General features: G+C 38.9%; 1 protein-coding gene and 1 pseudogene across 1 annotated transcript; one reads left to right on the top strand and one right to left on the bottom strand.

The window, feature by feature from the left end:
- The window catches only part of LOC115692379 (probable mannitol dehydrogenase), a 33,205-nt pseudogene extending 20,615 nt beyond the window's left edge, over window positions 1–12,590 (bottom strand).
- Window positions 12,591–12,712: 122 nt separating this feature from the next.
- On the top strand, window positions 12,713–13,663 carry LOC115692380 (vacuolar iron transporter homolog 2-like). The gene is made up of 2 exons (XM_030619215.1): window positions 12,713–12,850; window positions 13,097–13,663. Exons 1-2 carry the CDS (start codon window positions 12,713–12,715, stop codon window positions 13,661–13,663), a joined length of 705 nt encoding a protein of 234 aa, XP_030475075.1.
- Window positions 13,664–13,954: the final 291 nt, after the last annotated feature.

The raw sequence follows: 13,954 nt of genomic DNA, 5'->3' as shown, positions 1-13,954 counted from the left end.
TTAATTGCATTTTTGGTTCAATTCGGGTTTAATTTTGCCCAATTTTGGGAAAAACATATACCCGATTGAGATTTTTAAAAATTGATGATGTATTCATGAAATTGGATTTAAAATAAGACTAATGACTATTTTTATGAAATTTTCTGATTCCATTTACTATTTTTCTTGATTTTCTTACTTATTTTGACTAAAAGAAATTAAGGAAAAATGTAGAAAAATGCTAAAAAAATATTTTTTGGTTTAGAAATAGGTTTCTAGGCTTATCCAAGATCTCTAGTCCTAATTTTGAAAATTTTGAAAATTTTTGAAAAATTAGGTGTCAATAGGGACCATTTGCCAAATACTTAGAGGATTCTGGGATAGTGGCTTAGTTTACTCTGCCTGGGAGTCCTAAGCAAAATAGTGTAGCCGAAAGGTGCAATCACACCCTTATGGAAATGGTGAGGAGTATAATTAGTAGGACAAATTTAACTGGTTTTCTGTGGGGTGAAGCTTTGAAAACAGCTTTGTACATTCTGAATCGTGTACCTACTAAAGCTGTTCCATTGACTCCTTTTGAGTTATGGACTGGACGTAAGCCTAGCTTAAACCATCTTAAGGTTTGGGGATGTCCTACAGAAGTGAAGTTATACAATCCAACATTAAGTAAGTTGGACTCCAGAACCACTCGGTGTTACTTTGTATCTTACCCTGATCATTCGAAGGGATATCGGTTCTATAATCCCAATGGAGGCACAAGAATTGTGGAATCACAGACAGCCAAGTTTCTGGAGTTTGATGTGGCCGAAGAAAGTAGCTGCTCACAGACTATTGAGGATAATAGTACGGTGGGTAATGTTATATCTTTATCTTCTCCCATACAGATAATTGTGGAGACTCCCACACCACAGACTGAACCTGTTGAGGTTCATGATCCTATTGTCGAGACAGCTCCTAATGAAGTTCTTCAAGGCTCTCAGGTGCAGGATGAGGCTGTTGCTGTTGCTGCTCCAGTAAGGAGATCCATTAGGGAGAGACGATCAGCTATGCCAACGGACTATTTAGTCTATATAGGAGAGCAAGACTACGATATCGGTTCTGTAGCTGATCCAGTGACTTATGCGGAAGCTGTTTCTTGTCCTCAGTCGGAACTGTGTTCGGATGCAATGAGAGATGAAATGCAGTCTATGAAGCATAATAGAGTTTGGGAACTTGTTGAATTATCTGAAGGTCATAGACCCATTGACTGCAAATGGGTGTATAAGACTAAAAGGGACTCCAAAGGAAAGATTGAGAAGTTTAAAGCCAGACTGGTAGCCAAGGGTTTCACTTAGAGAGAAGGAGTAGACTATGAGCAACTTTTTCTCCAATCTCTTCTAAAGATTCTTTTAGAGTGATCATGTCATTGGTAGCTCATTTCGATATGGAGTTATACCAGATGGATGTTAAAACTGCCTTTCTCAATGGAGACCTTAATGAAGAAGTCTATATGATGCAACCTAAAGGCTTTGTGGTAGATGATTTAGGTACGCTTGTATGTAGACTAAAAAAGTCTATTTATGGTCTTAAGCAAACTTCCAGACAATGGTACTCAAAGTTTCATAGTGTTGTCGCTTCATTTGGTTTTGTTGAGAACAAAGTAGATCAGTGTATATACTGCAAGGTCAGTGGGAGGAAATTCATTTTCTTTATACTCTATGTTGATGATATTCTGCTTGCGAGCAGTGACCTTGGTTTACTGCATGAGACAAAGCGGATGTTGTTAAAGAACTTTGATATGAAGGACCTTGGTGAGACGTCTTTTGTCCTTGGCATTGAGATTCATAGGAATCGTTCTCACCGACTATTGGGTTTATCTCAGAGGGCATATGTTGATCGTATCTTAGAAAGATTCAACATGCAGCAATGCAAGCCAGGAATTGCTCCAGTTAAGGGTGATAAGTTGAGTCTGTTACAATGTCCACATTCAGATTTTGAGAAAACCCAAATGAAGAATGTACCTTATGCTAGTGCACTTGGGAGTATTATGTATGCTCAAGTATGTACTAGACCAGATATTGCTTTTGCAACAGTACTTATAGGCAGATATCAGACAAATCCAGGACACGATCATTGGGTTGCTGCCAAGAAGGTTTTGTGGTGCTTAAAGAGGACAAAAGACTATATGCTGATTTACAAACATGTTCAGGACCTACAGCTGGTCGGGTATTCGAATTCAGACTTTGCTGGCTGTCAGGATGAAAAGAAGTTGACAATGGGTTACATCTTTAAGTTAGCAGGAGGTGCAGTATCATGGAAAAGTGAGAAACATAAATCAATGACATCCTCTACCATGCAAGCAGAGTTTGTAGCATGCTTTTCGGCCGCTACTCAGGCAATTTGGCTCCGGAACCTCATTAAGGAGTTGACCATATTTGATTTTGTGGATATGCCCATACAGTTGTATTGTGACAATAACTCTGCAGTGTTGTTTGTTAACAACAACAGAGGTCTCAAGAGATCTAAGCATATGGAGGTTAAGTACCTGACTATAAAGGAAAAAGTTCAGAATGGTGACATTGCAGTATAACACATTTCGATAGATGATATGATCGCAGATCCACTAACTAAAGGCCTTCGCCCTTGCGTATTTGATCGACGTGTCATTAACATGGGCTTAGGAGTATCATGTGATATTGTTAATTAGTGGGAGTTGTTTAGTCTTGTGTTACTCTTATGAAATTTGTATATGATTTTATGTTACATTTTGTGGCATTTGGATATGTATCAACCTTTTGCATTCAATGAGGTTTTTGTGAATGTAATTTTACCATGTTGAGTACATATACATATTTGATGAAAATCTCGAGGCATTGTGTAAACCTTGAGTACAGGCTAGGGGCATTCTTGGTATTAGCCTTATCGATATGTCTTATTACACATAAGGAATAGTTAACTATAAAGGTAAGACATATGCAGGTTCGTTGGAACCCATGAAGGATATTCTCTAGTGACACACTAGGTTTTGTGACACTTAAGGAGAGAGAATTTGGACTAACAAAATGGACAACACATGAAGTATCACTCATCATGAGGTATTGTCCATTTGACACACTACCATATTGAATCCATATCAGTAAAGTTAAAAGCACTCGTGACCATGGAAAGCTCTGCGTGAGTACATGCAGTTACTGCCATGATTCGGTGTTTGAGATTTTATGGGATCGGATTGACTATTAAGAATAATCTCTAGACCAATATAAGGGTGCACACACAGTTTTGTTTCAATTAATATCGCTCAAGTGGGAGAATATAAGAATTTCCTAATGTGGGCTTCATTAATTGAAATTAACTGAATTAGTTTGGTCTAATAAAGGTAAGATATATGGGTTCTTAAGAAGTCTAATATGGGGTTGGCTAGTGTGGGCCGAGTACGGCTCGGCCCGTAAAGAAAGGGCCCGTGGTCGAAGACTTTATAAATAGCGCTCAAGTCCCTCCTCTAACTTGATGATGCACAATCTGACTCACATATGGATCTAGAGAGAACTTTCTTCTCGTGAGTGGCAATCTCATTAGGCTAGTGTTCTAACGAAGGGTATAGGGGAAAAGCACTTGAGTTCGTGTTCGGAAACCGTCGCAAATTCCGCGTCAAGTTCGATGGATTCCAAACTAGGTACCCGAATCGATAATTTCTCCATTAACGTGTTTCGGTTTCTAATTATGGTGATCTTGGGTGTGTCATTTTTGTGGCCAACATCTCATGCCTACATATTATAGCCAATTGGGATAATTATTGGCTAATAAAATGTCGTTTATTATATAAGAGAATCGAAAAGGATGATGCTTTTGAAAATTCATACCCGGGCACTACAGGATAAGTTACATCCTTTTCTCTGGTAAAGAAAATCAATGAATTTCAAGAAAAAGATGTTCCCCTCTATTGTATTTTTAGATGCACCCAAAATAAGATTCAACGAATAGAAAAAAACCAAGGCATGTTATCTTCTTGAGAACTTAAAGGGAGGGAGATGTCTTGAAGAGTCTGCGGCTGTCCATCCGAAAGCCTTCACTGGATGTTCATTCTCTGGTGACATTGCCATTTCACTGAGCTTGTCGAGCACTGCTTCAAATCTAAACTGGAAGGGACTCGTGTAATCTGTGTGTTTTGAGATACGAAGAGAAAGGTGATGAGAGGGGGAGTGAGAAGCAGCATCGTGCGTGCTTAGCAGGCGAACGGAACCAGACATGGTACTTAGTAAGCGAACCGAACCAGACATGGTACTTAGTAAGCGAACCGAACCAGACATCGTGGGTCATCATCTCTTCCCATCTGTTTGATCAGTCAACCGTTGCACGAAAGTTTTCTATTTCTACATGGGTCTGCTCTGCTTGCAAACAGCCCCAGAAGAGAATATAAATCCTGCAGGTGCCCTTTTTTTCCACAGTTATTTGAAACATTGCTATACCAATTGATTAATGGGCCAATTTTTTATATTATTTTTAAATTTAAAATTCCACACTTTAAAAAATTCCAACAAAAAGTAAGGAAATTCCACAAAATCTCCAGAGGCGCTGTTTGATCTTTCTCTCTCTTGAATCTCGCCACGGTGCCTCGTTTCGTCTATCTATGTCTTGCGGATCGTGGCCTTTGTCAATTTCTTCCACAGTTGTGTATTCAAAACATTGCTATATCGATTATTTAATAGATTATTTGTTGAAAGTTTCTTCCTAAAATAAAATTGGAATTCTATTTATAGCTCGGATGCAAAAGTGTGAGGTCCAATTACTTGAATATCCATTAAACATCCGGGCTAGGCACGGTATGTCACTCTGGCGGGCCTTGCCGGCCCACGTGCCAAATTCGGGCACGTTATACCAGGGCCAATTTTTTTTTTATAACTTATTTTGAAATTGAAGTTCCAAAAATTAAAAACACTCCAAGAAAAAGTAAGAAATTCCAAATCCGAAAAAAATGAATTTAGAAGAACTGGTATTTTTCGGAAAAAATTGCACAAAATCGAAGTGTGATAATTTTTTCCAATATCAAAACAATACATCAGACATCAAACGCTGGTGTATATTAATAATAGTTGAAATTTGATATTCCATAGTTACAATTGGCCAGCTGGCTCAAGCCTACCTACAAGCTTCTCTAGGTAGGGATATTGCTCCTGGTGTCGCCATAAATGTCCCATCACACATCTCGGATCATAAGCGAATGTTTTTTCACATTGTTTGCACACTACACGATGGCTCACGTGGGATTTCTATAATCTCGAACAATTTTCATATGTCGGTGCCTCTTCTTCTCAGTAAATTCTGATGTGGACGCGACTGTTGAAGACTTTTTAGATCGTGTGGACAAACAGAAGTCCAATAGGCAGGCTCGGGATATGAAATCACCTAGCTTGCGATCAAATGGCCACAACTTTTGATCCAGGAGGAGTTAGGCTACATATAATATCAATTCGGAAAACTGATGCTGAGCGCAAGCTCCCTCCATCCCTCGTCACATGCAATTCGTTAATTTATGGTCACTATAGACTTGGGGAGCTGGTAACACTCATAGCCTACTTAAAATGATGGAAGAAAGTGGTTTAGCTCCGGACGTGGGGAGTTATAGCTCTATTAAAATACTCTTTGTAAGAGGTTGAGGATTGAAGAAGCTTTTGATTTATTGGATTCATTGCATGAGAAAGGTACCAAAGCAAATCAAGTGGCGTAATTGATGACTGTTGTGAATCTGGACAAACTTAAGGAGGCCAGTAGGTTGCTTGACAGATTGCTCTTGGGGGATTGCTAAGCCAAAATCGTTCACTTGCAATGCCTTGATAGATGGACTATGCAAAGTGAAGAGAGGACGAGAATCATTGATGTTGGTGGAAATATGATAAATCTGGACTTGAAGCCGATGCCGCATACTTAAACAATTCTGAACCGCATGTGCCTTTATATATATTGTAAATTTCTTCATGAATCTTCTAACTTCATCGACGAGATGATTCAACTCCCTAAAACGGTTGACTCCAAAACCAAAACCCAAACCGGATTTTTGATTGGTCCGAGTTTAAAATCGGTAGCCCCTTGTATACACACCCCTTATTTCATAATTGTTAGGTGATAAAATATTGGGGTGTTTGATTTTAGGAGATAATTTGTATTTCATTTCCTTTTCTATACCAAAAAAAAAAAATTCAAAAGACCAAACGGGCCAACCACAACTGACACGCGGTACATTGTGATGAACACGGGGGAGTTTCTTTCTTGGTACACCAATATAGCGTTTGCGCCTGGCCTAAAAGAAGATATAGCCCAATTTGGCTTTTGGGTTGGTTTGAACAACCGGCAGCTGCAATTACAGAAGGAATTTGATCCGGGGAGCTGCCCGTTGCCCCTTACTACAAACCCAAACCCTAAAGTTTTTTTTTGGGACACGGTCCCAAACCCTAAGCCACAAAACCTAAAACCTTAAAATCATATATTTGGAACAGAAAAATAGAAAAATAGAAACGTTAGAAAACAACAATCAGTTTGGTATCGTCAGTTAATTTTTCTATACCCGAGAATAAAAACGTGGCTAGGGAATAGATTTGGAACAGAAATAAGAAGTAAAAAAATATACTTTTTTGTTTTCACGAACAAAAAAAGAAACAGTAGAAAAATAAGATCGGCTCTCTCTTTCACAAGATATTCTCGTGTTAAACCCTAAACCCTAAAACTCAAACCCTAAAATCCTAAACCCGAAACAGTAAACATTAAATGCTAAACTCAAACCCTAAAATCCTAAACTCTAAACCCCAAAACCTAAATCCGTAAGACCGTAAACCCCATAACCCTAAACCCAAACCTTAAACTCTAAATTCCAAACCCCAAAACCCGAAATCTTAAAATCATAAAGCCCAAAACCCAAAACCCAAAACCCTACCCCAAACCCTAAAACCATATATTTGGAACAGAAAAATAGCAAAAATGGAACGTTATGAAACAGAAATCCGTTTGGTAACGTCAGTTATTTTTGCTATACCCGGAAATAGAAAAGTGGCTAGGGAATAAATTTGGAACAGAAATAAGAAGTAAAAAATATTTATTTTTTTTTCCTGGGAATAAAAAAAAGAAATAATAGTGAAACAAGATCAGCTCTCTCTCATAGGATATTCTCATGCTAAACCCTAAGCCCCAAAACCCAAAACCCTAAAACTCAAACCTTAAAACCCTTAACCTGAAACACTAAACAATAAACCCCAAACCCCAAACTCAATCCGTAAAACCATAAACCCCAAATCTTAGACTGTAAAACCCCGAACTTTAAGCCATAAACCCCAAATCGAAAATCCCAAACCTCAAACCCCAAACTCTAAAACCATATATTTGGAATAGAAAAATAGCAAAATGGGAACATTAGGAAACATAAATCCGTTTGATAATGTCAATTAATTTTTCTATACTTGGGAATAGAAAAGTGGCTAGGGAATAGATATATAATAGAAATAAGAAGAAAAAAAATCTACTTTTTTGTTTCCGGGAACAAACAAAGAAACAATAAAGAAACCAGATGAGCTCTCTCTCACACACGATATTCTCATGCTAAACCCTAAACCCCAAAACCTCAAACCCTGAAACCCAAACCATAAAACCCTAAACTCAAAACAATAAACAATAAACCCCAAACCCTAAACTCAAACCCTAAAATCGTAAGCCCCAAACCCTAAACCGTAAAACACAGAACTTTAAGCCATAAACCACAAACGGAAAATCCTAAACTCTAAACTCTAAACCATAAAACCCAAATCCCTAAAACCTAAAGCTTAACCGTAAACCCCAAAACTCCAAACCCCTAAACGAGACCCCTAAAATCCCAAACCCTAAACCCTAAATTCGAAAACCCAAAACTTGAAACCCAAAACTCTAAACCCCAAATCATAAAACCCTTAAATCCTAAACTGTAATTTTCTCGACCACCATCCAGTATTTGCTTTGTCTATAACGAGTAATTTTCTTTATGATTGTATTAAGGTCATCCAATTCTATATCATAATATATTCAGATTCTATTTATAGTCCAGTTTTATCCAAATATGAATTCTTAAGTCTCCATTGACAGTTTTATAATTAAACGAAAAAATTGGGAGCATAAATTTTTTGGTTTGTACCAAGTGCATTTATGTTCTTTCTCTATTCCGAGAATATAAATTCTATGTAGTTACCAAACACGTTCTTCTACCTAGAAACTCGTGTAGGGAATAGAAATATAAAAAACTATTTCTGAACATAAATTGTTCTCGGGAACATAAACTTTACCAAACAAACCCTCAGCTACCGAGACGCTTGTCTTCAACTACTCAAACCCTAAATCCTAAACCCCAAACCCTAAACTTTAAAATTCTAAACCATTAAACCTTAAACGGCAAATCTGAAACCTTAAAACCCTAAACCCTACCCCAAACCCCAAACCCCAAATCTTAACACCATAGATCTGGAACAGAAAAATAGAAAAACTGGAACGTTATCAAACAAAAATCTATTTAGTAACGTCAGTTAATTTTTCTACTCTCGGGAATAGAAAAGTAGCTACGAAATAGATTTGGAATAGAAATAAGAAGTAAAAAAAATATTTTTTTTGTTCCTGAAAACAAAAAGAGAAATAATAGAGAAACAAGATCAGCTCTCCCTCGCTCTCAAAAGATATTCTCATGCTAAACCCTAAACCCCAAAACATAAACCCTAAACCTAAAACACTAAACAATAAACCCCAAACTCAAACCCTAAAACCATAAACCCCAAACTTCAAACCCTAAATGCAAAACCCCCCAATTTAAGCCATAAACCCCATTCTCCAAAACCCCAAACCCGAAATTCTAAACCCTAAAACCCTAAACTCTAAACCCCAAAACCTAAATCCCTAAAATCCTAAACCCTAAAATCCATACCCCAAACCAGTAAACCCAAACCCTAAAATCTGAAACTCCAAATCTTAAACCCTAAATCCCAAACCCTAAAACCCAAAACCTAAAACATAAACCCCAAACCCTAAATCCAAAACCAAAAAACCCTAAATGCCAAATTCCCAAACCCTTAAAATCGACCCCTAAAATCCCAAACTCACCCTAAACCCTAAATCCCAGACACCAAAACCATAAAGCCATAAACCCTAAACCTAAAATCACAAACCATAAAACCCTAAACCTGAAACCTTAAAACCCTAAACCCTAAAACCCTGCCCTAAAACCCTAAACCCTAAACTGTAATTTCCTCAACAACTACTCGGTATTTGCTTTGTCTATAAAGTGTAATTTTCTTTATGATTGTATTAAGGTCATCCAATTCTATATCATAATATATTCTGATTCTATTTTCAGTCCAATTTTATCCAAACATGAAGAATTGTTAAGTTTCCACTCACATTTTATAATTAAATGAAAAAATTGAGAGTAGAAATTTTTAGGTTCGTACCAAGCGCATTTATGTTCTTTTTCTATTCCAGGAATAGAAAATTTGTGCAATTACTAAACATGTTCTTCTATTCAGAAACTAGTGTAGGGAATAGAAATAAAAAAAACTATTTCTGAACAAAATTTGTTCCCAAGTACAGAAACTTTACCAAACAAACCCTCGGCTGTCGAGACACTTGTCTTCAACTACTCAAACCCTAAACCCTAAATCGTAAATCCCAAACCCCAAAACCCGAAATCCTAAAACCTAAACCTGAAACACTAGACAATAAACCCCAAACTCAAATCCTAAAACTGCAAAATCGCCAAATTTAAGCCCCAAACCCCAATCCCCAAAACCCCAAACTCGAAATTCTAAACCCTAAAACCATAAACTCTAAACCCCAAAACCCAAATTCTTTAAACCCTAAACCCCCAAACCCCAAACCCTAAAACCCAAATCCCAAAACCCTAAACTCTAAACCCTAAACCCTAAATCCTTAAACCGAAACCCTAAACCTTAAACCCTAAATCCCAAACCCCAAAACCTGAAACCCTAAAACATAAACAATAAAATCTTAAACCCCAAACGATAAAACCCTCAACCCTAAACCCTAAAACCCCAAACCCAAACCCTAAAACTCTTAAATCCTAAATCCTAAACTACAATTTCCTCGACAACCACCCATTTTTATGATTGTATTAAGGTCATCTAATTCTATATCATAATATATTTTGATTCTATTTCTAGTGTAGTTTTATCCAAACATGAATTGTCAAGTCTCCATTGACAATTTTATAATTCAATGAAAAAATTGGGAGTAGAAATTTTTATGGTTGTACCAAGCATATTTCAGTTCTTTTTTTATTCTGGGAATAAAAATTTTATACAGTTACCAAACACGTTCTTCTTCTCAGAAACTCGTGTAGGGAATAGAAACAGAAAAAATTATTTCTGAATAGAAATTATTTTCGGGAAAAAAAACATTACCAAATAGACCCTCAGCTATCGAGACGCTCGTCTTCAACTATTCAAAGCCATTGAAACGATTATATAAGGTGTGTGATCGAATTGAAATTCAAGGAGTTCTAGTTATATGTATAGATATTGAATTATTAGGACTTTTACTCGTGGTATCGTAGCGACGTACACAGGTTTAGAATCCTAGGTGACGCTTACTCTAGATGAGAATGTATGGATAGTCCCTAGATTTAAAGGTTTGTGATTTGTGAAATTTGATGTTTCTGGTCTCTCATTTTTGAAGTTCATGAAGGGCTTTCATTTTTGACTGCTATGATGGTTATATGTTCTGAATTTCCGTGACTTGATTTGGACCTATGTAGTGAGAATTTGGAAATTTTAAGTGCGGAATTAGATTATATGAACCACAAATGGAGTTCTGCAATTTGATTGTTCATTTGCTATTGTTGGAACAAAGATAGGGAAGAAATCGACTAACCTTTCTATGCACAACAAAAGAATTACGCAATAATATAGATTGAATCACTAGCGAGTAATGGACGAATCTACAACTTCACAATGATTCGAATATAATCACAAAGAAAATATTCTTGTTCCACAACGTTAATTCCGATCTTCTTCTCAAAGTAATGATGGAGACCTTTTGTGCATTATTCTGATAGAGAGGAGAATGTTTGTTTCACTGCACGTTCTTTTCTGTATGTATGATCTTTTTTTCTCATTAGGAAGTTATTTGAACTTCCCTTAAAAGACAACTGTTCACACCTCTTCAAAGGGTGCCTCTCAAACACACCCCATCATGGGCGAATCATCGAAATATAGCAATTATTTTATGGAATTGACTTAAGACTACTATTAACCATAGCATGATGATCATTTCCCATGAATTTTGCGTACATATTCAATTCAAGCTTTAGAGAATTCTGAGCTTGAAGTTTCAATAAGAATAAGAGAACCGAAAGTTTAGTCATGCGATTCGACAAATATGCTAGTTAGTGCCTTTTCTTTTGTTGTGGTAAAAATACTTGTTATTACTCAGAAATTCAAAATTGGCTCAGGTTTTCGTTCTTCCATGTAATAGCGGTTCCACCTAGTACATATCGTCCCATACCTGATCTGGTGTTGAGAGAATCTTGAGTAGGATGCTTTTTACATTGCGACTGATTGGACAAACCGCAAATTAGGTGTGGATTGCTTGTTTTATCTTGCAATTGAAACAATAATCATGTTAGCACATCAAAATCTGTTCATGGTACTGAATTGAGGGTTGAAATTTTGGGTTTGTGCTACGAACGTCTAGGAAGCATGGACACTCTCTGGAGACCTATGTGTCGGTGTCGGACACGTGTCAGACTTGTCGGACACTGACACTCGCCCGACACTCTTATTTATTTATTTATTTATTTGTGGATTTGAATTAAATTAATTTGATTGAAATAATCATAAAAAAGATAATTTATCATGTATATATAAAAATATACATTTAATATGCAATGTATCCCAACGTGTTGAAATTCTCTATTTTTTAGAAATGACGTGTAGGCATATCGTGTCGTGTCGTGTCGTGTCGCGTATCGCATGCCGATGTCGGTGCTACTTGGACATACGTTCGCCCAAGGAGAAGCAAATTGGAGAGGATTCCATGTAGTACATTGCCTAAAAATGCTATCTCCCCCGGCGACGAGTCAGAATCCACCTTCTTAGAGGGGAATTCCAAGTCGGTTTATACGAGAGAGAGAGAGAGAGAGAGAGAGTTGATTCTGTTGCGGACGTCTAATACCGCGTCATCTCATCTCCGTCCTCAACACTCAACAGATTGCGCTTCTTCGCTCAGCCCCTCCCTCATGTGCGTGTGCTTGACCGTCGGCTTTGATGTCTACGCGTTTACGGTATGAGTTGATGCTGACTAATTGTTTTCTTTGAGGAAGCAAGAGATTCGTGCGCAACAAGTGAACAATAAGTCATGTCAAAATAAGAAAAAGAGAAGCAGAAGCAGAAGCAGTTCAATCTGTCTGTGTTGAGTGCTTTACCTTCCTACACCTCATTTCCTCCTAATACAACACGTTGTCCATTAATGAACTCCGGACGCTCCATTAATGATAAACCGAAGAAATTGTACACGATAGTCCAGTAATCACTAGCTAAGGTTTTCCCGTTCTTCTCAATGAACCAAACATCCTCGGGATTGAAAACAAAAGATACCACCAACAAGACAAACCCCATGTTTCTCTATATAATGATTCTCTCGGGAAGTGTGTGCCCTCAGACGCCTCTCTCGCCTTCCTCTCTAACATTCCCTTGATTTCTAGAGCCTCGATATTAACTCCTCTTCCATCCATCCAACCATGGCAACAGCATCCCTCAAGCAAGAGGTTGAGCCATCAACTCTGCCACTGCCTCCTCCTCCTCCGCCTCCCCTCCAAGTCCACCTCGAGGGACAAGCCAAACAGTCCCCTCCATTGCCTCAGCCCCTCGAGCAAGAGGCCGAATCATCAACTCAAATATTGCCTCCTCCTCCTCCTTCTCCCCTCCAAGTCCACCTCGAGGGACAAGCCAAACAGTCCCAACCATTGCCTCAGCCCCTCGAGCAAGAGGTTGAACCATCATCACCTCAGTCCCTCGAGCAAGAGGTTGAACCATCGACTCTGCCTCCTCCTCCTCCTCCCCTCCAAGTCCACCTTGAAATTGAACCATCAACGCAGCCATTGTCTCCTCCTCCTCCCTCTGAGACTGAGCTCGTCGACTTCTCGAAGCGAGCTCAGTGGCTCCGTGCCGCCATGATGGGTGCGATTGAAGGTGTGGTTGCAACAGCGTCGCTCATGATGGGTGTTGGCGCCATCAACAAGGACGTCATGACTATGGCAATATCCGGAGCGGCAGGGATGATTGTTGGGGCTTGCACCATGGCCATCGGGGAGCTCGTATCGGTTTACTCTCAATACGATATCGAGGTGGCCCGGATTCAAAGAGAGGACACGAACAGAGCCGTAGGAGCTGAGGAGAGGGATGCGAGCAAGGAGAAGCTACCGAGCCCATGGCAGGCGGCGGGGGCATCCGCACTGGCCTCTGCGGTCGGGGCATTGGTGCCGCTCCTTGCAGCTTCATTCATTGAGGATTACAAGCTGAGGCTGTGGGTGGTGATAGTGGCTGTAAGCATAGCATTGCTCGGGTTTGGCGGGCTGAGCGCAAAGCTGGGGAAAGCATCGGCGGTGAAGTCCGCTTCTAGGGCATTGCTTGGAGGTTGGTTGGCCATGGGCATCACCTATGGCGTGACCAAGATGATTAATGGTCTATAATAAATTTAGCATAATATAGTGTTTCTTTTATTCTCGATATCTTTTTCTTATGTTGTATTTTGCATAGATGTAATCTTATCGGACTACTCAGTTGGGTTGAAAACAATAGGCCACAGTACACCACGTACGCATGCTATTATTCAATAAAAGATACATTGCCATCTCTTTTCCCTCCCTCCCTCTCCCTCTCCCTTCCTCCACCCTCTTTCTCACAATAGAATTCCTTGTCTCGGCAACCGGCGGCGAAGCTGCCTGACAGTGGCAGACAATGGTGGATGTCGACGGGGGACG

Source organism: Syzygium oleosum, unplaced genomic scaffold (assembly GCF_021117445.2).
Source record: "Syzygium oleosum isolate NSW1041296 unplaced genomic scaffold, Sole_v2.1 Sole_v2.65, whole genome shotgun sequence".
Classification (NCBI taxonomy): Eukaryota; Viridiplantae; Streptophyta; class Magnoliopsida; order Myrtales; family Myrtaceae; genus Syzygium; species Syzygium oleosum.
Note: the sequence above shows the minus strand (reverse complement) of the source record. Positions and strands in the feature narration are given on the sequence as shown.

Coding starts and splice junctions, on each gene's coding strand:
- LOC115692380 (XM_030619215.1), top strand. CDS start 12,713: ATGGCAACAGCATCCCTCAAGCAAGAGGTTGAGCCATCAACTCTGCCA. Junction 12,851..13,096: donor CTCAGCCCCTCGAGCAAGAG/GCCGAATCATCA, acceptor CCTCCCTCTGAG/ACTGAGCTCGTCGACTTCTC.